Genomic DNA, 24,755 nt, shown 5'->3' with positions numbered 1-24,755 from the left:
TATTAGGAAAAATCTATATCTCTGATGCCGTCCTTGTCGATCACTTTCACGTAGAGCCCTTTGAATTCGATAGGCATTCTCTTGACGAGCTCTTCGTGGCACAATTTGAGCAATTTCAGGCCTTCGTCGAGGGCCATATCCGGTCTGTAGTGGTGGTCGAGCAGCGACATGGTGTAGAAGGCCGCATATCCGTGGGCACAGTACGGCAGATCCACCCGAGTGCCCAAATAATCGATCAACGACAAAAATGGCTCGGAGCCCTTGTGGAGTCCTCCCAACAAAACCTGCACCTGGTAGGGCGTTCTTGATCTGATCGAGGTGGCCAATTGCTGTCTGAGAAAGGACGCAATCGCCTTGGAATTCAGTTCTGTGTTTTCTCTCATTGTGAACAGCTGGATGTTGGCCTGGATGTAGTCTGCGAACTGCGTCGTGTCTCCCGACTCTCCGGTGAATGCCAGCAGATTGTACTGGTTGAGCACTCTTGTCTTGTCGTCTGTGTCTTTGAGGACCGAGATGCCTCTTGTAAACGCTTTTGATGTGGCGACAATGACCGAGTCTTTGACTCTGATGCCCAAAATGATATCCATGGTGGCGAAAAAGAGAAAATAGTAGGGGAAAATATATGCATATATTTTCACAGCCGTGAATTTGGCTGGTTTTATGTAATCAGGCCCCGTCTGCTGGCGTAGCTGGCGTAGCTGGCTGCGTGGTCTCCATGTGGGGGCATTAGTGGTCCTGGATTGGCATTGGTATTCTGGGCGGCTAGTGGTAGCTCCTCTCCCGCTAGTAATATATCTGACCCTCAAGGACCGACGTGATTTATTAAATTCCCCCAATTTTAATTTTAGTTAGTCCGCTTCGCCATGAAGAGGAATAGCAAGGGCCTTTCGATGGCCACTTTATATGTTATTTCGCTTGTCATCAACAACTCGCCGCCAGGACTCTGGAAGGTGCTGACGCTGGTGATCGATGTGGTATTTTTCTGGGTCAAACGGCTCATCAGGCTCGTGAGAGACTCGCCAATCCGAGACCTAAAGCGGTCTTTGCAAACGTGCACAGATTTCCACGAATGGGAGATGATCACATCGGAAATCGACCGGCTCAACGGCTACGACGTCTGGCGACAGAACTTCATCTCGAAAAAGTACGACTACAGACTGATAAACGAGCGTCTGCACGACCTGCGGCTTGCAAGAATCTACAAAGACCCGCTCAAGGTGATGGGGATTTTGCGATCTAGTGTGCTGAGGAACTTTGGCGGAATCTCAAACAAACAACTTTACAACAAGTCGTACATTGGCACCAAAGTCTTGATTGAAGACTACATTGAAGAGGTGCTGAAATGCTTCCAGTTTATAGACGAGTGGCAGTTGCGCGACCAGACCATGGAGCAGAGCTATTTCAACCAGATGAAACTGGACTTTTTCCACGACTCGCGACAGACTATTGGAGTCACAGCACTGATTCTACAAGGCGGCTCTCTGTTTGGGCTCTGTCATCTGGGAGTTATCAGGGCACTGTACTTCAAAAATCTGTTGCCCAGAATAATTGCTGGTTCTGCAATCGGCGCCCTGGTTGGCGCGTTGATATGCTGTCTGGACGACACCGAAATTGAGGACAATCTTAATGATCTGGTCAAACTGCTACCCGAGGACGAAGTTGACGGGAACAGCCACCATGTGATTGGCTCTGTTATCAAACGCGGATACAGCCAAGACATGCTATTGTTTATCAAGTACGTGGAGTTGAAGGTCGGAGACCTGACTTTCGAAGAGGCGTATTTGAAGACTAATAGAATCCTCAACATTCTTATCCATCCGACAGAGAGCTGCGTGCCGTCGCTTCTAAATTATGTTTCTACGCCCAACGTCACAATCAAGAGCGCAATTTACTGTTCCATTGGAAACGGCGTTCTGGACGAAGGCGTCCAGCTCAAGTATAAGTCCGCAAACAACGAAATCAAGACACTCACCATCTTAGAACGACACTGTGAATACTTGTCGCCACATTACACCAGCTCGATCAATACGAAATCGTTCAAGCCAATTTCGCCCTACACCAGACTCACAGAACTGTTTAATGTCAACCATTTTGTTGTTTCTCTTGCCAGACCGTATCTTGCGCCGCTCATTGGCAATGACCTCAAACACTCTCCAACGTCCTGGCAATTGACCAACCATTTCAAAAATCTGGTGAGTCTGGAGCTCAGACATAGAGTGGAGGCTCTGGAGAAATTTGGCATGCTCCTGGGCTTCCTCAGATGGTTGGCCGTGGACGAGAAAACACCCAGGTTTGAAAACAGCGAGATCACCATCGTCCCGGAGCTCAGAACGCTCATCAAAGATTTCAGCCGAGTCTTCGACATCAACCAGTACCAGAAGAATATTCCCTATTGGATCCAGGTCGGAGAGCGGTCTGTTTGGCCTCTATATCCGTTATTGGAGACTCGCTGCGCAATTGAGTTTGCTCTCGACGATTATTATAACATATACAGAAGCAAATAGGTTATCTATAGAAAAGCTTCACGTTCCCTTCCTTATTGATCAAATAGAGGTATTCTCGTTCGACAATTTTTTTAGGCGAGCCGATCAGGCCTCTGCCAATTGTCAGCTCTCCGGTCACGTCTTCGGCCCTTCCGGTGCGCAACGGACGCAGAAAGAAGATCAGAGACGACCTGTGTGCAAGTTTCGTTAAAAAAGTAGCGTGGATAGTGGCCAGGTCGTTTGGAGAATCGGAATATTCCATCAGACTCTCGTCGTTCGAGCTTATCAGGAATAAATTGCATTTCGTATTTAGTTTCCGCAATTGTGCGAGCAGCTTGTCCACTGTGATGTCTGTGAGGAACAGCAAAAATTCAGGATTCTCGATGAACACGTTTGGCCTACCCAGCTTGCTCTGTCGGTCCACCTCAAGCATGATCTTGGTATACCAGTCTTGGTAGCTGTTGAAGAGGTCAACGTATTTGAAGCCAGCCAGATCGCCCTTCAGCCGTGCCATTTGTTTGCGGTATGTTGTTTCATCGGTACTTAGCGACGCGAATACGACTGGGGCGGTGGAGCGGTCGGAAACCGGCGTCTTGTTGACGTAGCAGGTGCCAAAAAGCGAGTTTTCCACAAGCGCTACGTTGAGCCATGTGGGCCGTGTAGAGGCCTTATAGAGTACCAATGTGCAGTAGGTGTAGCCCGGGTCTGATTTTGGCAGAACGGAGCGGTCTTCAAACACAACAAGGTCCTGTTGTTGGAGGTCGGAAGACGATGTCATGGTTAGGGAGCACGGAAAACATTTTTTTTTTTTTCCAATTTTTTCAACTTTTAATTCCATACTAAAGCATGTCGCTTCCTGCTGTTCCTGCCAGCTTCTCTGGCGATTTCAAAGCTCACGCCAACTACAGCCCTGCTGTCAAGCGTCCTGTTGAGCCTGTTGGCAAGTATTTCCTAGCCCACGCCACCAGAACTCTGAGAGGCCACACCTGGTCCGAGTACGAGAAACTCGAGGCCTCCAAGAACGTCAAGTCCGTGGAAGAGTCGAACGACGACGACGAGTTTGACGAGGAACAGAGCGAAGATCTCCTGGAGCATGACCCAAGAGACTGGAAGACCGCCGATCTTTACGCAGTGATGGGTCTGTCAAAACTCAGATACAGAGCTACCGAGGACCAGATTAGAAGGGCCCACCGTAAGCAAGTGCTCAAGCACCATCCAGACAAAAAGGGAGCTGCTGGTGGACTAGACCAGGACGGATTTTTCAAAATTATCCAGAAAGCTTACGAGACTCTGCTGGATCCTATCAAAAGAAGACAGTACGACTCTGTTGACTTCAATGCCGACGTCGAGCCTCCATCGCCAAAGGGAAAATACGACTTCTTTGAGGCATGGACGCCTGTGTTTGAGTCGGAGGCCAGATTCTCCAACAAGCAGCCTGTTCCTTCTCTCGGAACGATGGAGTCCAGCAAGGAGGAAGTGGAGGCGTTCTACAAGTTCTGGGCCAACTTTGACTCCTGGAGAAGCTTCGAGTTCCTGGACGAGGACGTTCCAGACGACACTGCCAACAGAGATCACAAGCGTTACATTGAGAAGAAGAACAACAACGCTAGAAAGAAGAGAAAGGTTGAGGACAACAAGAGATTGGCCGATCTCGTGAAGAGAGCCAACTCTGAGGACCCAAGAATTAAAAAGTTCAAGGAGGAGGAAAAAGCTGAAAAGGCCAGAAAGAAGTGGGAGAGAGAAGCTGGCGCTAGAAAGGCTGCTGAGGAAGCCCGCATGAAGGCCGAGGCCGAGGCCAAGGCCAAGGCAGAAGCAGAGGCCAATGCCAAGCTCGAAAAAGAGAATGCAAAGAAGGCCAAGGAGGCGGCTAAGAGCGCTAAGAAAAAGAACAAGCGTGCCATCAGAGCTGCTGCCAAGGACAGCGGGTACTTTGGGGCCGAGGATAAAGCCACTCTCATCGACGCAGACATCGAGACTTTGTTAGAGGCTCTGAGCGACGTTTCTCTGGCCGATGTTGCACGCAAGTTGAACGGTGCCGACGCTTCTGCCGCCAAGTCTGTCTTGGACGCTGCAGCTAAGGAGACCGGCAAATCCTACAACTTCTTCGGTTAAACTCTAAGTATTATTGCGTAATTACAGAGGCGTTCTAGCTCCAAAACCAGTTTTTCTTTGGAACCTGCTGATCTAGCAGTGTCTGGATTTCCTTTTCGTATTCTCGTGTCTTGTGCTCCATCGCGATGATGTGCTCTTCTCCCTCCAAATACGTCCATGCGTACTGGAGCAGCAGATACACGCCGGACCCCAGAAGCAGAAACGAGGTGATGGGCCGTTTGTAGTCGCCCAACGTGGGACGAAGGGCCTGCTCCTGCTCCTGTATGAGCTTTTGGTACCTGGCCTGCTCAAGCTGCTTCTGTCGTTCTAGTTTCTGTGAGATGGCGTCGATCTTTTGTTGGATCAGATCGGCCTTGGACGGTTCGAGAAACGGGTCGCTGGGCTGGTAGAGCGACGACTGTATGTTGTTGATTGCCTCGAGTTCAGAAGGCGAAAGAGGGCTTTCTTCGGCGTCTGTGGGCTGCTCTACCTGGCTTTCCGCCGGCGACACACGCGGGGTCTTGTTGCGCAGCGCTCTCAAAGCACTAAAATACCGGATTCGAGGTTGGAACATGAATGAAAATAAAATTATTATGCTTTTATTACATTTTCGCTATTTTTTCACGTCATCCATCTATCATAATATACAATCACAGCCGAATACATTTGGCTACCACTCGCTTTCTCCCGTCGCCTTTTGGAAGGCGTAGTCGCGTCCGTCGATGTTAGCGATCCCGTCCTTCAAGTTGCATTTCCACTTATTCTTCACACGCTGCACCCTATCGTACAAACATAGCATGATGTTATACTCCTGGTCCTCGTTATCGCCTGCCGAGTTGATCTCGTCGTCGTCGGGGTCGTCCAGATCCGAGTTGATCTCGTCCGAGTCCACCCCCAGATCGGACTCCAGCTCGTCGCCGTCCTCGCCCAGATCTCCCTGTCCATCCGTCTGCGTCCGACGGAGGTTTCTGGCAAGCTCCTCGGCCTGTTTTCCCTCCACGGTAAACGTCACCGTTCCGTCCGACTGCCCTATTCTGCCTCCGCCGGGAAGCGCGATGTTCATCCCTCCCAGGTCGTCCTCCTGCTTCATCGAGTTCGTCGGCAGCGCAAGATCCGACTGCGGTAGATGGAGCCCCTGGATGTGTAGCCCTGAGCTTGCGTCGCTGCCGGTAGGGTTGAACTGCTCCTGGTACGTCTGGGAGCTGATGTGATCGTCACCCAGCCCCAGCAAATTACTGCTCTCGTCGTACTGTTGTCTTTTCAGGTCCCAGCTGAAAGACGCAACCCCGGTCTTGGACAATTTGTCTCTCCATATCCGTTTGAGGTCCATCAACGTTTGCTCGTCGATGCCCCCGTCCTCAAAGTCCTGTCGAGATTCGGCAATCACATCTTCAATGATACGCTCGTATAGCTCAGACTGATGTTAGAATCCAGAGCAAGATGATACTTACACATTCCTTGTTGGACATGGTGATGTACAATTTAAATCCTTAAAGGCAAGAAATATTTGTAATGTTGATTCTCCTGGCCGGGTAAGGTTTTTCTCGATTACATGCCACCCCTTGGATATTTTTTTGTACGCGTTTTTTTGTTTATACTTTGATATGGCAAAGCTCAGCGAAAATAGCCCTAGCGGAGCCAAGACCGCTATTAAGCGGATTGAACACGGTCTTACGTACAAGCATGAAATCAGAAAGCCCAGCTTCAGACGGCGGTCGCTGTCTCCCCAGAAAACGCAGTCCCTTGCAGTTTCCCCTGCCAGGGTGCCTTTGACCTGTATTAAAGAGCCCCTAAACACCAAATTGGTTCCAATTGCGCTCGGAAAACACGATCTGACGAAGGCCCTGAGCACGGCAGAGAAGGAAAACGACGACAACAACACCAACGACACCCAGAAGATTGAGATGCTCGACGTGGAATCGGACGCGGTCGAGGTGCAGTCTTCGCCGGTGGGGTCTCATCAAAATCGAATGAATTCCAAACGACACATGGACACTCCGGTACTTGTCTCGGATGCGAAGAAGATGCATCTGGGGGACGAATCGTTCCAGACTCCGCTGAGACCGGACTCCAAGAAGCGCGTGACCCCTCACAGAGAACACCACAGTCGGCTTATGAACGATTCGGATATCGATCTGCACAACGCCTCCACTGAGAATCCCGTGCTCGATCCCCAGAACAGCCCACTTGCTAATGTGAGCCACGGACAGCTGCTCGAGGACAAGATAGATGGCGAGACAGAGGTGATCAAGGGACTCAAGCACAGGGGTACACAGATCAACGACATTTCTGCGATTGCGGCAGACTCGTCCCTGGACCACCGCGAAGATACTTCGGACTCAGAAGGTGAGCAGGACGAGAGAATGTCGCCTGTCAAGCTTTCACAGAAAATCTCTGCCCTGGACGTCTTCAGCGCCATGATTGATCAGGAAGACGAAATTGAGGATTTCGATCTTGCTGGCGGCGACGAAGCGGAAGAAAAGCCAGTGTTTACAAATTCCCAGCTGGAAGAGGTTAAGTCATCGATGCAAAGTAGCATTGACGCGTTGAAAGTGCAAGTGCAAGTCCAGTCAGAGAAGCTTGTTTCTGCAGAAACGGCATTGGCCTCTGTTTCTGCGCAATTAGAGGCCGAGTCCGGAGAGAAAAAACATCTGCTGAACGAAAAGACCGAGCTTATTGTTGAGCTTCAATCATACAAACAGTCAATCCAATTGTCCAATTCCAAAATAAGCCAGTTGGAATCCAGAGTCAAATTCTACGAGTCCAAGCTTGAGAAGCTGAAAACAATCTACAGTCAACTGATGGGAACAGCTAAAAACTTCGAGTCTGAGCTCACAGACAAGACCGTACGCATCACCGATCTAGAAATATCCGTCACCAGTCTGAAGGAGGAAAAAACCGTGTTATCCAACGAAAAAATTGAGCTTTTGTCGGCGCTGGAGCTTAGATCGAACGAGATCGAGCAACTGACTAAAGAGAAAGAGTCGCTTGAGAACCAACTAAAGAACGTGTCAAGCAGTTCCGAATCTGCCCTGAGGAAGACGGAGGATCTTGTCAGGGAGCTAGATTCGAAAACAAAGGATGCGGCGGAGCTGCGTGAGAAGCTTGACGAGCAAGCGGTCAAGATCGAGGGTCTTGAACTCGACCTCAGCCAAGCCACCGAGAAACTCAACGCATACCAGGACGAACTGAGGTCTGGGGTGGATAAAATCATTGCGCTGGAGAACGAACTGAGTGCCGTGCGTTCGGAGCTCGAGTCTCTGCAGGAGAAGGAGACTCTTCTGGTAGATGAAAACACGAGTCTGAAGGAGGTCATGGGACACCGTCGCGACGAGATCAAGCGTCTTAAGGCCGAGAAGGAGGAGCTGAGCCAGCAATTGAGCAGCCGCAAGGACCAGAACACTGAAGAGCTGCTGGAAAAGCTGCGGGAAGAAATGTCTGCGCTGCGGGGCAGCACGGAGGCCCAGATCAATGAGCTGAGCGCCAATCTGGATGCCAAGAACGAAAAGCTGGTGGAAGCCAAGACCGAGGCCTCGACCATGAAACAGAAAGTGGCCACGCTAGAGAGTCAGCTCGCGGATGCCAACGCAAAGATACAGGAGCACGACAAGAACCTCGAACAGCAGCTGGAGAAGCTGGCTCAGGATCTATATTTGCAGTATTCTGCCAAACATGAGCAAAAGGTTGCAATTCTGAAGAAGGGCTACGAGATGAAATGGATGAACAAGCTCAAGAAGCTGAACAAAGAGAACGAGCAGCTGCGCAGCGAGGTGGAGAGCTTCAAGAGACGGCTGGAGGTCGAGAACAACGAAAAGAAGCAGCTGGTCAAGCTCTGGGAGGAGTATGTGTCCTTGGAGAGCAACGATAAGGCGAACGCGTTGCCGGATTTCATTAAAAAAGCTGAGGATTGATTTGAATATCTATTAATATTATTAGTACGACGGCGGACTGACGTATGACGCGTAAGCTTTTTTTTTCTAATTTCTGCAGGTAAAACTGTAATCCTACCAATTTACCAAATAGGACTCTAGTATTTACTCCAAGGGTATTGTGTGCGGTAAAATATTCTCTACCAAAACAGCCCCTGCGATCTCACCATAGCATAGAATACATGGCTGAGAACTTGGCGAGTCCTGCGAGCTCCAAATCTCATTCTTTCGTTATGGATTCTCTGGAACAAATAGCTTCTGGCGGGGACAAGCTGGAGAGCCAGGACAGCTTGGACTCGGGTTCACGCGACGGAGAGTTCTACAAGACGCTACAGGAGGAAAACAGCCGTCTGCACAGCAAGATTGACCAACTGGAGAGCGATAAAATGACACTGAATGACGAGCTGCTGGAGTTACGACGACTAGTGGCCTCGCAGAAGGCCCGTATTGTCCATTTGGAAACCCTGACACGGGACGCTGGCGACAAACGTGATAGCGCGATCAACCCGTGGGACTCACCTGTGAAGCAACAGGAGGTCCTGGACAAGGTGATCAATCCGCTCGACGAGGCTGACATCGACGTTCCCGAGCGCAGCGAGCGTCGCGTCACGATGCGCGACCCGCCTGTGCGCAGCACTGCCGCTGAAGAGCTTCTCAAGGACATGACGCTGGGCTCTTCTCCGCGCAAAGGCTCTCCCAGAAGACAGAAGCCGGCGGTGTCGGAGATGCAGACGCCTCTCGTGGACGAGTTTGTTTTCAGCAACAGCGGCAGCTGCAGCAGCAACTCTTTAAAACGGCCTGCATATGAGCTGTTGGGCACTCCGAAAAGAGAAGAAAAGGAGGAGGAATTGGGACACAAGGTGGAACCGAAGACGAAACCAGTGGCGCCAATGGCGGAAAAACCACTGCTGAAGCACGAAACAAGGCCCGAACTAAGGCCAGAGACAAAGTCTGAGCCAATTGCGCCGCCGCAGGTTGCTCAGACGCCGGACCGAAACGCATTGGCCGGCATTCTGTCGCCTGCTCGGAACCAATTCTCCCCAATGAAAGATTTCTCCCCGTTGAAAGATTTTGCTTCCATCTCCACGGTTTCACCGCTGCGGTCGCTCAACCTGTCGCCGGACCGCCGGACCATTTTGAAAACCCCGTCGCCAAAAAGAGCACCGAACCTCACTTTCTCTCATCAGCAGCAGCCGTCCGATTCTTCTCAGTACGATTATATTTCTTCCTCGTTCGACTCCACAGTGATCACCGTGGAGTCTTGTGTTGACCCAGAGGCCGTTCTAGAAAAACGAGAGGACTTCCTGGTGTCGTTCATGGTGAACTCCAACGAAAGACCAGGCGAGCTTGTCCCGTTGTACCTCGTTCGCCAGCCATACTCCAAACTCCTGACTCTGGACCACGATCTCCGCTACTTTGGCCTTACCCATCTGCCGATGCTACCAGACCGGTCGGCGTTCCTCAAGATCGACCCTCTTGTCTGGGACACCCAGAAATCCATCGTCAAAATGTACGTTTCGGAGCTGTGCCGTGTGATGCGCACCCAGCGCGGGTCCAACGTGTGGAAGTTGTTCCGGGGATTTTTCACGCCCGACGAAGCACACGACATGTCCAAACGCGAGGCCACCGTGGTGGAAGTCGGCTCCAAGAACCTCAAGAAGGTGTTCCGTCTTGCCACTTTGAGTCTCGACTCCATCGAGCACTATTTGAGCATCACCGACTTTGCTACCAAATCTGCAGACACGCTGCACGTGAACGATGTGTTGGTGTCGCGCGAAAACCAAATCCTCACGCTTTCGCGCAAAAAACGCAAGTCTCTGCGTTCCGTGAAGCATCACGTGCTCTACTGCGAGTCCGTGCCAGACGCAGAGGACTGGTGCCGCGCCATTGCCGAGTACCAGTCGTACGAGGGCGACCAGCTCTCCGTCGCGTCGTCGCCGTCTAAACTAACAGCCGCGGACTACGCGACCTCCGTGGCGTCCACGCCAACACAGCACGAGCCAGCGCAACCGTCGCCGGCAGTTTCTGAAAATAAATGGTTCAACCTCAAACGCTCGCGCGAGTCCACCATCCCGACCGCTAACTTCTCGTCCGACGTGCTCGAGTTCAAAGCCATGCCCTACTCCGGAACCATGGTCTCGCTCGGAGCCGTACAGACCCCGTCGTTGCCACCAGCCGACGCCTCGTTCCAGAAATTTGAGCCGGTCTCCAAGTACTTTGGCTCCACGTTGCAGGAGTCCTTTGACAGGTCTCCAGATTTCAAAATATACGGGAAACCGGTGCCTTCTGTCGTCTACCGTTCGCTGTCGTATCTCGAGGAAAAAAATGCGGTGTACAGCGAGGGGATTTTCCGACTGAACGGAATGATGTCAGAAGTCAACAAGATCCAGGAGATCTTCAACGAGAAGAACGACTGCGACTTCTCAACGCTGTCGACGCCGCCTGATGTGCACTCAATTGCAACCCTTTTCAAAAGATACCTGCGAACACTGAAAGTGACGGTGATCCCGGAGGAAGAGGCCAAGGAGCTTATGTCACTCACACTGGCCGCAGACCACGGGGCTTCCGTGCCAAAGGTGAAGGAGACACTGCAAAAATTGCCAACTTTGAACTTTGACGTCCTATACGTACTGTTCAGATACTTCCAGCAGGTGCTCAAACACAAAGAGCTCAACAAGATGAGTATTGGCGCGCTGAGCGTGTTGATGGCTCCCAATCTCACTCCCTTTGACGGCGCCAAGGAGATTTGCTCGGAACTGCTGACCAATTACAAGTACTACTTCGAGGACGGCGAAATGGTGGTGCGCTAGTGCTACCATATCTGAGGTTACGTAATATGCACTATTTCATAGATAATAATATCCAAGTCAGCAAAATATCATATATTAATTTAATTTAATTTACATGGACTCAAAGGTCGTTGGAATTTTGGGCGGCGGCCAGCTCGGCCGCATGATGGTCGAGGCAGCCAGCCGGCTGAATATCAAGACAGTGATTCTTGAGAACGGTGCAGATTCACCGGCCAAGCAGATCAATTCCAGTACAGAACACATCGACGGCTCCTTCAACGATGAGGCGGCCATCCGCAAGCTCGCGGAAAAATGCAACGTGCTGACCGTCGAGATTGAGCACGTTGATGTTGAGGCCTTGAAGAAAGTGCAGGAGCAGACTTCCGTCAAGATTTATCCATCTCCTGAGACCATTGCTCTTATCAAGGACAAATACTTGCAAAAAGAGCATCTGATCAGAAACCAGATCGCGGTTGCCGAGTCCACTGCTGTTGAAAGCACTTCAGGAGCCTTGCAATCTGTGGGACAGAAGTATGGATACCCGTACATGCTCAAGTCCAGAACGATGGCTTATGACGGTAGGGGTAACTTTGTTGTTGAGGACGATTCCAAGATCCCAGAGGCTTTGGAGGCCTTGAAGGACAGACCGTTATATGCTGAAAAATGGGCTCCTTTCACCAAGGAGCTAGCAGTGATGGTGGTTCGGGGTCTTGGCGGAGACGTCCATGCCTACCCAACCGTAGAGACTATTCACAAAAACAATATCTGCCACACAGTGTTTGCACCTGCGCGTGTCAATGACACCATACAGAAGCGCGCGCAACTCCTGGCAGAGAAGGCTGTGTCTGCATTTTCGGGAGCAGGAATTTTTGGTGTCGAAATGTTCCTGCTTCCAAATGACGAGTTGTTGATCAACGAAATTGCCCCTAGACCGCACAACTCTGGACATTACACTATCGACGCGTGCGTGACGAGCCAGTTTGAGGCCCACATCCGTGCCGTTTGCAGTCTGCCGCTACCAAAGAACTTTACTTCTCTATCCACACCATCTACCCATGCTATCATGCTAAACGTGTTGGGTAGCTCTAACCCAGAAGAATGGTTGCAAAAGTGCAAGAGAGCGCTTGAAACCCCACACGCGTCGGTTTACCTGTACGGAAAATCCAACAGACCGGGCCGGAAACTGGGTCACATCAACATTGTCTCCCAGTCCATGGACGACTGCATCCGTCGTCTAGAGTACATAGACGGCCAATCCGACACACTGAAAGAGCCTAAAGACAACATACATGTTGCAGGAACTAGCAGCAAACCGCTCGTCGGCGTGATAATGGGCTCAGACTCGGATCTGCCTGTGATGTCCGTTGGTTGCAATATTTTAAAGGCTTTTGGTGTTCCTTTCGAGGTTACCATTGTGTCTGCCCACAGAACGCCTCAGAGAATGGTCAAGTACGCTGCCGAAGCCCCAGAGAGGGGAATACGGTGCATCATCGCTGGTGCTGGGGGAGCTGCCCATCTACCAGGAATGGTTGCTGCCATGACTCCATTGCCGGTCATTGGTGTTCCCGTCAAGGGATCGACTCTCGACGGAGTCGACTCGCTGTATTCGATAGTTCAGATGCCAAGAGGAGTGCCTGTGGCCACTGTTGCCATCAACAATGCCACCAACGCTGCGCTTCTGGCCGTGCGTATTCTTGGCTCGTCCGACCCCGTGTATTTCAGCAAGATGGCTAAATACATGAGCGAGATGGAGAATGAGGTTCTTGAAAAAGCTGAACGACTGGGCTCTGTTGGCTATGAGGAATACCTTAACAAATAGATAGAGGTTAAATTAATTCAATTACTAGCATTTATTTTTTGAAAATAAAAAATCAAAAAAAATTTCCTTTTCATGTTCGCCAGTCACGTTCGATATTTTTCCACATCTCTGCGATTGCGCGCCATCAAAGTGCCTGACAACGCGCCTACGCTGGAAGAAAACTCTGCTTGGCTCAAAAAACTGGCTAGGTTCTCGATTACTCCAAAACCTTCACGCCCCACAGAATTGCCTAAATCAACTTACGAGATACGACAAGTTTCGGAGCTCGAGTCCGAAACAAACCCAGACTTCATCAAACTCAGGCTCCCCGGTGGGAAACACGTCAATGTGGTGAAAAAAGCAGATCCGCATAGCCAGCCAGGAACCTCATTTTTTACGCTTTCGGTGCCCGCATCCGACTATTTCGTGGCATCGTCGCCGTTTTCGAGACTGCCGTCCAGTAAACGTCCCAAGGCCGACTCTTCGCAGTCCTTTGCAGATCTGAAGGTCGTAAAGGTGAGGTCGGGAAAGGGTGGAAATGGAGCGGTTTCGTTTTTCCGAGACACGGGCATTGCCGTGGGCCCACCTGACGGTGGAGATGGTGGAGATGGTGGCAATATCTATGTGTCTGCCGTTGAGGGCCTGAGTTCACTTCACAGCATCAAGGCCAAATATGTTGCAGGAGACGGTGGAAACGGCCAAAGTGGTCAACTGGATGGGAAACGGGGAGAAGACGTGTATATACAAGTTCCTGTTGGGACAACCATGATGTGGTGTGCAGACCCCAAAGAAATCCGTTCATTAAGAGATTCAGAGAACGATCAGGTGTTCCATGTAAAGGCAAGCGCCGGTTCGAGACGCGATAGAGTTCCCAGAAATATCCAGTTTTTCAGAGACAGCTATGAGCCGGGGAAGGGATGGATATTCAAAGAAAAAGACGAACAGTATCACATGGAACGCGACTTTTTCGTAGACCTCAATGAACGTGTCAAATTATATGACGAAGACCAAAGATATCATGAGCTCATGGATGACGTGTTTCCCATCCAAGGCATTGATTTTGCAGAGCCAACCAAAGAGCCGATTCTCGTTCTAAAAGGGGGTCGGGGAGGAATGGGAAACATGCATTTTTTGACTTCCAACGTTCGCAACCCGCGGTTTGCGAAAATGGGGCGCTCAGGCTTGGAGCAGAATTTCATCTTTGAGCTCAAACTATTGGCAGATCTTGGACTGGTCGGACTGCCAAATGCGGGAAAGTCCACGCTATTGCGCGCCATTTCTAACGCTCGGCCACGTGTGGGTCACTGGGAGTTCACCACACTGCAACCTACAATTGGAACGATACAGCTGCGAATTGATCAGCCGTCTTTCACAGTGGCCGATATTCCTGGAGTGGTCAAGGGTGCCAGCGAGAATAGAGGCATGGGTCTGACTTTCTTGCGACACGTGGAGAGATCGGGCGGCTTAGTTTTCGTGATATCTCTGGGTAGCGAGAATCCTGTGGAAGATTTGAAAGTCCTGCTTCAGGAAATGGGACCTCAACGAATGGAAGCTAAAAACGTGCTAATCGTCGCCACAAAAGCGGATCTGGACGGAGCAGAACGCCAGTTCTTGAAGCTCAAAGAGTTTGTGGAGCAACGCCGTTGGAAAATTGTTCCGTGCTGTGCAATGCGCAAAGAAAATATCGAGAGTGTCTTGGAAATGATGGCAGAGTGCTCTGGAAAAGTGGAACCTTAGTAAATCTCCATCTTGAAAGACAGCGCCAGCTCCTCATATAGACGTAATAACGACGGAGAATCTATCTCACCGTAGTACTTTAGTGCATCCATCATGTCGCTCATTTTGGAGTAGTATTTCTCTTCGTAACTCTTGAGTCCGGCTATCAAGCGTCTCATTCGGGTTTCATTCTTTTCGGGATCGAATGTAGTTCCCGGCGACAGCTTTGATTGGTTTTCTGTGAAGAGGTCTTTGTCCATCAAAATCAGCGTTTTTCTTAAAGCCATCACGAAATTATGATACAGAACAATGATTGCAAATAGCTGATTCACTATTTGTGCGAGCCTGATCTTGGTCAGCATGGATTCAGACAAAATGGTGCTAAGGAAGGATTTGATTGACGAAAACACCGTTTCCAGTTCCACACTCGGGTCGGTCTTCAAACTCTCCAGCACAGTCTCCACTTTCTTCCAATTCGCGTGCATCACGTCGTAGTTCAGGTAGAACAGGCACAAGTTCACAAACGTCCGCATCTTGGCATGGACAACCCTGGCCTTCTTGATCCACCGGCGCAATCTCTCATCACGGAACTGCCATTTCCAGAATCTTTGGTGTGTGATTTCCCGCCACGAGATCTCTAAGCACTTTTCCACAAACTTGAGGTAACAGAGATTACGAAAAATGAATTGGTACTCCACCATTTGCGACTTGGTGATAATCAGATTTAGCGGAAAAGGCACTTCGAGGTCGAGACAGAAGCTGAACACAGCGTATTGATCAAGCTTGGTGTTTGTCAAAACGCTAGTCTTTGCGTTGTTTTCGTTGGCTTCGAGCGTGGAGTTGAGAAGATTCTTGAGAGAGTTCAAGTCAGATGAAGCAAACACCTTTTCGGAGTTGGTGGTCTTAGCGCTCAAGATCATCACCAGTTCGTCCAGTAGTGTATATTTGGTGAGTGACAGGGTCGCAAGGTTGAAAATCAGGCGTCGGCTCTTGGCACTTGCATGATCTTGTATCACGTCGTCTTTATGATAGCTTGAAAGATACAGCTTGCTAAGCGTGTTGATGGAAGCGTGTTCTTTGGACTTGCGCAGCTCAGAAAGACTGTCAGTCATGAAGTCATCGAAATTGCTGTTATTTGTGAGCAGGAAGTACTTGTTCAAGCTCTCCAAGAATTCCCGGATGTGGTATCCATTGAACAGCAAGTCGATTATCAGCTTGTTAGCTCTTGCGTACGCTTCATCTAGCCGGATGAAGAGATCGTTGTCCTGTAAAGTCTTGATATGCTGAATAGACCCCAATCTGTCGACGTCAACGCCGCACTCCTTTAGCACATTCAAATACTTGCCTGTGAGGATGACCTTTTTCTGTACACTGGGAGGATAAAATTGCTTGAGCAGTCCCTCGCTTCGAATAGTGAATTTATCAGCCCAGTAGTCCTCACTTACACGAGAGCCTTCGAGATTTTGGTGTATTAGAAACTCGTCATAGGGGTCCTCGATGGTGCCCGTTTCCAGCCACCAATTGAACATGGAAACATAGCCAACAGACACCTTGTTGAATAAGTCCACCATGAACTGGTAAGATGCGGCATCTCCCTTGTGTTTGTCAATTCCCGACTGAATGAAGCTCAAAACCAAACCACCCTTCACGACTTTGCTGTTGGTGGTGTCCGACGTGACTCCGTCCAAAGTTCCGGTGTAATGATCGTCCTTGAGAGATTTGAGCATGCTTTCAAACCGCATCTTGTTCATGTTGGACGAATCTTTGCGTTTCTCATTCTCCTGAACAATCTTCATTACCAGCTCGTACAAATGGGTCAACTGGAGGGTCGTATTGACGGTCAGATCTTGCTCCAGCAGTGTAACCGAGTAGTTTGCGTTGTGGTGGAACTCGTGCTCTATCTGGACCAGGATCGACTCATATACACGCAGAACCTCTCTGATCTCAAAGCATAAAGCCTGGACAACGGTCCCATGCTCTAGATCGTCGTACTGCTCCACAAACGTCACCAAACTCACGTAGTATTTCCCCAAACGGCTAATTCTCTTGGCGATATCCTTGAGTCCTAAATCGAGGTGCTTGTTGATTGAAAAATCCGGGCCAATCAGACGCTGCAGAGTGCTGTCATCGATGCTAAAAGAGTTCGCATACCGTATATAAAATCCTTCAAGCCCGATCAAAACAAACAAGAGGTCCTGGAAAACAGCAGCTTCCTGATCGCGAAAACTCTGCATCTGGTCCACTGGAAACCGTTTGGGCTTAGGGAGGCCGCCAGGATTCGCAAACGTTGGCGGATACCTCAGACAGCGGCCCACCAGGCGCTCAGTAGTTGAGAGTTTGAGCGTGTCAAAAGACATAATAATAAACAAAAGATAGTGCACGCGAATATTTTATTGTGCGTTTACGTAATACCAAGTCTAGGAGTTGCAGCTGGTAGCATGACGGACGGACCACATTAAAGATGGAAGTGTGCGCCCAGCAGGAGAAAACAACATCTATGCGTTGTTAGAGAATTTATCCGTCGTGCCGGCAAATCTTGAGTTCTTGCTGACGTCTCAAACACTCCGTCGCTGCCAAACCGGACGCTGCGCTTTTTGCTACTGCCCCACGATGCACCGCCTGATAAAAAAATTTCACAAGAAATTATTTTATCACAATATTCAATGGTGAAGAGAAAGAGAGCCGCCATTCTACCAACCAACATCGCGTTGCTCCAGAACCTTGTCAAACGGGACCCTGGCTCGTACTATGAAGAGTTTTTGCAGCAGTATGCGCATTACGAATCCATGCGAGACATTTTTCTCCTGTCTCCTTCGTCCCACGACGGAGAGGAGTTTGCAGAGCTGATCGGGTTCATGTCTGCCGTGTGTTCGTGCTATCCGAAGGAGACAGAGCATTTTCCAGATGATCTGAAGACCATATTGACCAATAACCATCGCGATCTGACGCCGGATCTACGGGAGAAGATTATTCAGTGTCTGGTGATGTTACGTAACAAGGACGTTATTAGTCCCGAGTATCTGATCCAGACCATTTTCCCGCTTTTGACCGCGTACGGGCCAAACATCGAGGGCAACAACGGGCTGCATGCCAAGCAGCTCAGACACCAAATATACAGCTCTCTTGTGTCGCTGCTGAAATCCTGCAACACTGGAGTCAAGAACCAGAAACTCAACAGGTCGACTCAGGCGTTGCTGTTCAACTTGCTGGAGCAGAAGGATGGTAATGGATTGTGGGCGACGAAGTTGACCCGAGAACTGTGGCGAAGAGGCGTGTGGGACGACTCGCGTACCGTCGAGATCATGACACAGGCGTCGCTGCACCCTGACACCAAGGTTGTCATATCGGGTATCCGTTTCTTTCTGGGCGCAGACAAGGAACGGGAGGAGATGCTGGAGGCGGAATCCGACGATGAGGAGCTGGATCCAAACGCCATTCGTCACCAAATGCAGGTGAATAAGAAGTCATCGAAGAGAGGAAAGAAGCTGGAACAGGCTCTAAAGCAAATCAAGAAGAAGTCGTCTAAGGGCAACACCACGTACTTGAATTTCTCTGCCATCCATCTCTTGAGAGACCCACAGCAATTTGCAGAGGACCTATACGAGCAGCACCTGGCCAGCAAGAATTCGAACAAATTTGATCTCGACCAGAAAATCGCCATCATGAACCTGGTATCGCGTCTTGTTGGTACTCACAAGCTCACCGTGTTGGGGATATATTCCTTCTTTTTGAAATACCTGACTCCTAAACAGCGCAATGTGACTCAGATCATGGCTGCGTCCGCACAAGCCTCCCACGATCTTGTTCCTCCAGAGACCATTAACATGGTGGTGCGGAAGATTGCCGAGGAGTTCGTTTCTGAGGGTGTTGCTTCCGAGGTTGCAGCAGCAGGAATCAACACTATCCGCGAGATTTTGGCCAGAAACCCTGCTGGGATCGACGAAACGCTGCTGCAGGACCTGACCGAGTACAAATCGTCCAAGGCGAAGAACGTTGTCCAGGCTGCGCGGTCGCTGATCTCTCTTTACAGAGAGGTGGCTCCGGAAATGCTTTCGAAAAAAGACAGAGGCAAGTCTGCCACGATGGAAATTATCCACGATGGGGGCAAGGGTCTGCCGCAGTTCGGTGTGGAGACCAATATTGTGCAGGGTATTCCTGGACTGGAGCTTCTGGCCAAGTGGAAGATGGAACAGGGCACCTTGGGCAAGGAGAGCGCCGAGGACTGGACGCTTCCTGAGTCTGAGGAGGAGGATCTTGCGGACGACATCGAGGGTGACTGGGTGGACGTGAAGGACGACGAGGAGATTGAGATTTCCGACGACGAAGAGGAGAAGCTCGAGCGCAAGGGCATCAAGAAGAAGTATTTGAAGTACATGAAGAAGAGCAAGAAGAAGGTGCAGGACGATGATTCGGATCTGGAACTGTCGGACACTGAGGGTGAGAAGCCTATCAAAAAACAAAAGCTCGAAGACAGCGATGAACGCCAGAAAGCTATTCAGCAGACTCTGACGCAGGTGTTGACTCCTGCTGACTTTGCCAAGCTGAAAGAGCTGAACCAGGTGGCTGGCGTGGAGAAGATCATGGGCGACAAGTACAAGAACGAGGACACGGTGGACCACTCGACGCTGGTCGGACGCGTCAAATACAAGCAGACAAAGGAGGAGCGGTTGGAGCAGGTGAAGGAGGGCCGCGAGGACAGAGACAAGTACGGTTCTCGAAAGGGCAAGAGAGATGCTCCGCACTCCACCACCAACAGAGAAAAGCAGAGGAAGAAGAACTTTGTGATGATGATCCACAAGAAGGCTGTGCAGGGCAAGCAGAAGCTGAGTTTACGGGACAGGCAAAAGGTTCTGCGTGCGCATATTGAGAGACAGAAAAAGAAGAAATAGTGTAGACTCGCCATATAAAATAAAATGCTATGGAAAAAAAGTGCTGGTTGCTAGTGAAATTACTCTATTATAGTACTTATTTTCCGCTCTATTTCCGCCGCTTCGTCTTCCCCTCCCGCTCCTTTCTGCGCTTTCTTCTTTCACCAAAGCCTTCGCGTTCCATGTCCATGCGGGCCTCGATCTTGGCCTTCGACACCGCCTTGAGACTCTGCTTGATCACCTTATTGTCGTTGAGTGACAGCTCCTCCATCTTGACCCCTACACGGTCCTCGATCGCCAGGATCCGGCTCAGGTCATTGGGCGTGACCATCGAGATCGCGTCACCCTTGCGGCCCGCACGCGCCGTTCTTCCGACTCGGTGGACGTAGTCGTCCGGGTCGCGAGGAATATCAAAATTGATAACCAGCTCCACACTGGGGATATCCAGACCTCTGGAAGCCAGATCGGTCGCCACCAGCACACGCGCAGCGCCGGCGCGAAACCTGTGCAGCGAGTTCGTTCTTTCTGATTGGGGCATTTCGGAGTGCAGCGACGTGGTGGTGACCTCCAAATGGCGGAGCAGACGGCGCAGAATCTCTGCTGTTTCGGAACGGTTCACAAACACAATAGCCGTGCTTTCTTTGTAGTCTTCGTTGGTCAGTATGTTATGCAGCATGCTCTCCTTCACCACCACGGGTGCCAGAACATACAGAAGTCGAAGGGTGCTTGGGATCTTGACGGTGTCGACATTGTCCAGCTCGTGCAGAAACACGGGCTGTTTCCCTGGAGCAACTGGTCTGTCCGTCAGAGCACGCACCGAATCTGTCACTGTGGCGGTGAACAGTAGCGTCTGACGTTTATTCGAGTTTGGAAGCGCCTCGAAACACGTCTGCAGATGGTCTGTGAACGAGTCGGTGAGCAGCCGATCTGCCTCGTCCAGAACCAGATATTTCACACGTTTCAAACCGCGACATTCGTCCTCGTTCTCCATGATAATGTGCGCCAGCCGTCCAGGAGTGGCGATGATAAAATGCGGATTTTCCTTGATCATGGCAACCTGATCTGTCATGGACTCTCCTCCAATAATTAATCGCACTTTTAAATTAACAGTAGCTCCCAGGGCAGCAAACTGGTCTGCAATTTGCATAGCCAGCTCTCTCGTCGGTGTGAGAACCACGCCAAAAATTCCACTCGGGTCTTGCGACCATTTGGCCAGCATAGGTGCTCCAAACGCTATGGTTTTACCTGAACCAGTCTTGGCTCCTCCAATGCAGTCGCGACCCTTGAGGATCTCGGGGATGCATGCAGCCTGAATATTCGTGGGCCTGGTGATTTTCATGGCCTGCAGACTTTCCACGAGCCATCTCGGTAATCCCAGAGCTGCGAAATCAGACATTAAGGATACTGAGTATTTTTCAAATATTTTTTTTATATGCCAATTATTCTTTTTTTGTGCTTAAATTTCACCATTATTTTTCCGTATCTTTTTCCAACTGATCTTGTGTTTTCATGATTGACCAGTTTCTAATTTTCAGACCAACGGGCCAAGTCGAGTTCAACTACCAGCCCGGGAAGAACCTCTCCAATGTCGTGAACGCATTTATCGACGATATTCTCGTGTCAGAGCGCAACTTGAAGACTTTCCAGCAGGCAGAGAAGGACGACGCGCAGGAGGTCCAGGACGAGGAGGGAGTCACCGTGGGCAGTTATCATATCGACAAGTACAGTGTTGAGTATTTATCTGTCAACCAACAACACACAAAGCTGGTTTTTGTGATGATCCATGTTTCTGTGCTGACTCTCAAGTCACCGTTTGAATTCCTTCGAAAAATTAAAACGTTGTATTTGAACTCCGACCATGACAAATTTGAGCAGTTTTTCAGGTTAACTCTTGAAACACTGGAGCAGAAGAAAGAAGAGATCAAGGATGCGCCACAGTCTGAGCTCAAGGAAGACAAGAAGAAATTGAAGGGGACCAAAAAGTCAAGAAAATGGAACCCTGACGGAACATTCTACGAGGAAAACGACGAAACCTCGGATCTAGACTTTTCTACAGACTCGTCAGTCCCAAATAACGGATCTGCGAATCTCAATCAGCTGGTCGGTGACAAAGCTCATTTTGGATCCAAAACCAAGACAGGCGAGTTCTTGGTGAGCGATCTGTCGCAAGAAATGGACAAGATCTTGTCCATCACACCAAAAGCAAAGACAACAGATTCTACGTCCCAGCCGTTTGGTTTCCTTAGGAACATCATTGGAGGAAAAAAGATTACGAAGGAGGATATCAAGAAGGTCAAATCAGCATTATCCACTCATCTAATCAAGAAAAACGTGGCTCCAGACGTGGCCAACTCTCTCATCTCGGAAATCGAAAAAGAACTTGTTGGCTCCACTACAGCAAACTTCACCTCTGTGCAGGACACCGCCAAGAAGAGCCTGGAGAAGCAGCTGATCAAGCTGCTCACACCGAATAATTCCATAGACCTGCTGAAGGAAATTCAGGCCAAGACCAGCAACAATCTCCCCTACGTGATTTCGGTGGTGGGAGTCAACGGTGTTGGAAAATCCACCAATCTGTCAAAACTTGCGTACTGGCTATTGCAGAACAACTACCGTGTGCTAATTACGGCGTGCGATACCTTCAGATCCGGTGCTGTGGAGCAACTGCGCACCCACGTCAATAACTTGACGAAACTATCTCCTGACCAGAAACAGATCGAGCTGTTTGAGGGTGGATACGGAGGAGCAGACCTGGTTGCCAAGATCGCCACGGGAGCCATCAAATACGCCAAGCAGAACAACTTCGACATCGTCTTGCTCGACACCGCCGGAAGAAGACACAACGACACACAGCTGATGGCTCCGCTGGCGTCGTTTGCCAAGGCTGCAAACCCAGACAAAATCATCATGGTCGGCGAGGCCCTTGTGGGTACTGACTCCGTTCTGCAGGCCCAGAATTTCAACAAGGCCTTTGGGCCCAATAGACACCTCGACTTCTTCATTGTTTCCAAATGTGACACTGTCGGCGACCTGATTGGGTCCATGGTCAACTTGGTCTATGCGACGGGCATTCCTATTTTGTTTGTTGGAAATGGCCAAACGTACACCGATCTGCGCACCTTGAGCGTTGACTGGGCAGTCAGCATGCTTATGTCCTAATCGAATTCTCCCTCGCTGTCAGATATGTCGAAATTGAGTTCTGCCTCCTCAGCCTGCTGGTGGACTTGTGTGAGCCCCGTCAGCTGCTCCAGATACTTGGGATTTTCCAGTGCCTGCTTCACAAACTCCCAGCCACGTGATTTGAATTCCTGCACCACGGAGACGGAGCAAGCAGAGCAGTATCTGAAATTCTTGGCGCTCAGCTTGAGCATCTCGAAATTATGCAAGAATCCGCGCAACTGGTGCGGCAGCGATCCCAAAACGGTGCATGAGTCCTGAGCTGAGTGGGGTGCATACTGTCTGTCCGGATGCTGCAAAACGGAAACCATCAGCTCCACAGCCAATGACGCTGCCATCAGGGCGACTCCCGGCCGAGTCACCGTACACATTTGATCCAGTGTTCTGTCTGTGGTAGAGTCAGACGGAGCATACACGTCGTTGCAGAAATAACAGCCCAGTCGCGACTCCTGTTGCTCCTCTGGAAGTTTTTCAGGATTGATACACCCGTGTCGCATCACTAAATAGCTCTCGAATCCCAAAGCTGCGTTAATCACTAGCTTGTTGTTGACGTTTCCCATGACTGTCGGCAGCCATCTGGTTTCGCGCGAGTCCATCAAGAGGAATATCACGTCGTGATTTTGCACAAGCTCCCCCAACCTGTCGAAATCCAGTTTTTGTTTTGTCTCGTCAGTAATAGGATGTCCTGCCATAGGCACCTCCAATGTGAAACCCTGGGCATCTACTAAGGGAAAGATGCGCTTCATGTTTTCTGCCGCGGTTTCGGCCTTGGGACTGCCTCCGTCTAAGCAGTCAATAAAATTGAACAGCGGCTGTCGAACAGGATTGCTGAAAGACACCTTCCCGTTATCAACAAACGTAATCTTGCGTACTCCCCATGCCAACAGCGCGCGGCCGACGTATGACCCCAGAGTCCCCGATCCAAGTAGCAGACACTTGGTGGCCTTGATTCGGTCCAGATCGAGCGTAGGGACGATACGCCATTTCATGAGTTTGAGATTGAGGTCAATAGCTTGGTCTGCCAGCTGCGAAGGATCGATCAAGGCACCCAGATCGGCCAGTTTCGGGCCCAGTTTCCCCTGTGACGTGCGCTCCCAGCCTGATATCTTCGGACTGTCGACCGCAGATTGCAGTTTCAGAGCTATTTGGCGCGAAGAAGACTGGTTGTCGCGATGCACGTCCACCACCACGTCGCGGTAGCCATATATGGCAAGCATGGTCAGAAAATTGCGCAACACATAAGAATAAGCGTCTGGCACAGCAGAGGTGTCGACAAATGCAACATGCAAGGGCGAGTGTGTGGGAACGGCGTTCAATTGGGCGAGGGGAACAGGTTTGCCGTCTCTGATGAGCGAAAATTGCGAGTCTGGCGCATCTCCACCAAGGGGACCCTCAGACGTGATGTGCCATTCGGAGTGCAGGGTGGGGAAGGCGAACCAGTAGTAAAATTTGTACTTCTTGAGGTCTGCAAACGAGAAGACGGCAAAGTGGGCTAACAAGCTCGGATCCTGTAGCGCGGCTTTATTTTTGATAGAGTCGATTATCTTGCCCCCAGCCCGTGTGAGAAACTCCAGCTTGCTCTGCGATTTGAACTCCTCTAGCGTGTTGACGTTGGTGATTTCCCCGCTGACAATAAATGCAGAGCGCGCCGGCAGTTGGGACTCGAGTTCCTGGCCAGAGGCAAAACTGATATCGTTTAGATTAATCGCTGGAGCCTGTCCGGGGGCTAGCCGTTTGTAGTTGTAGTATCCGTGTATTGGGCGGGAGGATTGGTCCAGTTTCAAGACATCGAGCTTCAATTGCGAGAGTTTGACGAAAAAGGACGAGTCGACAAATGATTGGGTATTTATATATTTGGGTTCCATAAGAGATAGAAAATTAATAATCGTTCAAATATATTTTTA

The 24,755-nt window shown here is 50.2% G+C and overlaps 14 protein-coding genes across 14 annotated transcripts; 7 read left to right on the top strand and 7 right to left on the bottom strand.

The window, feature by feature from the left end:
* Positions 1-2: 2 nt before the first annotated feature.
* OGAPODRAFT_47663 (uncharacterized protein) lies at positions 3-587 on the bottom strand (the record flags this gene model as incomplete). Its single annotated transcript, XM_018355558.1, has 1 exon — positions 3-587. One exon carries the CDS (start codon positions 585-587, stop codon positions 3-5), a length of 585 nt encoding a protein of 194 aa, XP_018211759.1.
* A 303-nt stretch (positions 588-890) lies between these two features.
* OGAPODRAFT_99867 (uncharacterized protein) lies at positions 891-3,229 on the top strand (the record flags this gene model as incomplete). The annotated part of the gene is made up of 1 exon (XM_018358105.1): positions 891-3,229. One exon carries the CDS (start codon positions 891-893, stop codon positions 2,502-2,504), a length of 1,614 nt encoding a protein of 537 aa, XP_018211758.1. The 3' UTR covers positions 2,505-3,229.
* OGAPODRAFT_93782 (uncharacterized protein) lies at positions 958-3,261 on the bottom strand (the record flags this gene model as incomplete). The annotated part of the gene is made up of 1 exon (XM_018357407.1): positions 958-3,261. One exon carries the CDS (start codon positions 3,259-3,261, stop codon positions 2,506-2,508), a length of 756 nt encoding a protein of 251 aa, XP_018211757.1. The 3' UTR covers positions 958-2,505.
* Positions 3,262-3,329: 68 nt separating this feature from the next.
* OGAPODRAFT_76311 (uncharacterized protein) lies at positions 3,330-5,108 on the top strand (the record flags this gene model as incomplete). The annotated part of the gene is made up of 1 exon (XM_018356159.1): positions 3,330-5,108. One exon carries the CDS (start codon positions 3,330-3,332, stop codon positions 4,593-4,595), a length of 1,266 nt encoding a protein of 421 aa, XP_018211756.1. The 3' UTR covers positions 4,596-5,108.
* OGAPODRAFT_93780 (uncharacterized protein) lies at positions 3,349-5,148 on the bottom strand (the record flags this gene model as incomplete). The annotated part of the gene is made up of 1 exon (XM_018357406.1): positions 3,349-5,148. One exon carries the CDS (start codon positions 5,146-5,148, stop codon positions 4,630-4,632), a length of 519 nt encoding a protein of 172 aa, XP_018211755.1. The 3' UTR covers positions 3,349-4,629.
* Positions 5,149-5,199: 51 nt separating this feature from the next.
* OGAPODRAFT_16335 (uncharacterized protein) lies at positions 5,200-6,010 on the bottom strand. The gene has a single exon (XM_018354359.1). The coding sequence runs from the start codon at positions 5,902-5,904 to the stop codon at positions 5,245-5,247; it is 660 nt and encodes a 219-aa protein (XP_018211754.1). The 5' UTR covers positions 5,905-6,010; the 3' UTR covers positions 5,200-5,244.
* Positions 6,011-10,007: 3,997 nt separating this feature from the next.
* OGAPODRAFT_16333 (uncharacterized protein) lies at positions 10,008-11,374 on the top strand (the record flags this gene model as incomplete). Its single annotated transcript, XM_018354358.1, has 1 exon — positions 10,008-11,374. A coding segment is annotated over exon 1 (850 nt), but the record flags the coding sequence as incomplete, so codon positions are not given.
* A 51-nt stretch (positions 11,375-11,425) lies between these two features.
* OGAPODRAFT_16332 (phosphoribosylaminoimidazole carboxylase) lies at positions 11,426-13,136 on the top strand. Its single transcript, XM_018354357.1, has one exon. The coding sequence runs from the start codon at positions 11,456-11,458 to the stop codon at positions 13,109-13,111; it is 1,656 nt and encodes a 551-aa protein (XP_018211752.1). The 5' UTR covers positions 11,426-11,455; the 3' UTR covers positions 13,112-13,136.
* A 2-nt stretch (positions 13,137-13,138) lies between these two features.
* Positions 13,139-15,382, top strand: OGAPODRAFT_16331 (uncharacterized protein). The gene has a single exon (XM_018354356.1). It carries the CDS (start codon positions 13,184-13,186, stop codon positions 14,825-14,827), a length of 1,644 nt encoding a protein of 547 aa, XP_018211751.1. The 5' UTR covers positions 13,139-13,183; the 3' UTR covers positions 14,828-15,382.
* OGAPODRAFT_76307 (uncharacterized protein) lies at positions 13,139-17,163 on the bottom strand (the record flags this gene model as incomplete). The annotated part of the gene is made up of 1 exon (XM_018356158.1): positions 13,139-17,163. The coding sequence occupies one exon, from the start codon at positions 17,161-17,163 to the stop codon at positions 14,824-14,826; it is 2,340 nt and encodes a 779-aa protein (XP_018211750.1). The 3' UTR covers positions 13,139-14,823.
* A 306-nt stretch (positions 17,164-17,469) lies between these two features.
* Positions 17,470-19,695, top strand: OGAPODRAFT_76306 (uncharacterized protein; the record flags this gene model as incomplete). The annotated part of the gene is made up of 1 exon (XM_018356157.1): positions 17,470-19,695. The coding sequence occupies one exon, from the start codon at positions 17,470-17,472 to the stop codon at positions 19,693-19,695; it is 2,226 nt and encodes a 741-aa protein (XP_018211749.1).
* Positions 19,696-19,750: 55 nt separating this feature from the next.
* OGAPODRAFT_16330 (uncharacterized protein) lies at positions 19,751-21,016 on the bottom strand (the record flags this gene model as incomplete). Its single annotated transcript, XM_018354355.1, has 1 exon — positions 19,751-21,016. The coding sequence occupies one exon, from the start codon at positions 21,011-21,013 to the stop codon at positions 19,784-19,786; it is 1,230 nt and encodes a 409-aa protein (XP_018211748.1). The 3' UTR covers positions 19,751-19,783.
* Positions 21,017-21,183: 167 nt separating this feature from the next.
* On the top strand, positions 21,184-24,716 carry OGAPODRAFT_93771 (uncharacterized protein; the record flags this gene model as incomplete). Its single annotated transcript, XM_018357405.1, has 1 exon — positions 21,184-24,716. One exon carries the CDS (start codon positions 21,184-21,186, stop codon positions 22,831-22,833), a length of 1,650 nt encoding a protein of 549 aa, XP_018211747.1. The 3' UTR covers positions 22,834-24,716.
* OGAPODRAFT_87617 (uncharacterized protein) lies at positions 21,311-24,725 on the bottom strand. Its single transcript, XM_018356870.1, has one exon. The coding sequence runs from the start codon at positions 24,714-24,716 to the stop codon at positions 22,830-22,832; it is 1,887 nt and encodes a 628-aa protein (XP_018211746.1). The 5' UTR covers positions 24,717-24,725; the 3' UTR covers positions 21,311-22,829.
* Between the last annotated feature and the right edge of the window lie 30 nt (positions 24,726-24,755).

This window comes from Ogataea polymorpha (genome assembly GCF_001664045.1).
Source record: "Ogataea polymorpha strain NCYC 495 leu1.1 chromosome Unknown OGAPOscaffold_3, whole genome shotgun sequence".
In the NCBI taxonomy this organism is placed as follows: domain Eukaryota; kingdom Fungi; phylum Ascomycota; class Pichiomycetes; order Pichiales; family Pichiaceae; genus Ogataea; species Ogataea polymorpha.
Note: the sequence above shows the minus strand (reverse complement) of the source record. Positions and strands in the feature narration are given on the sequence as shown.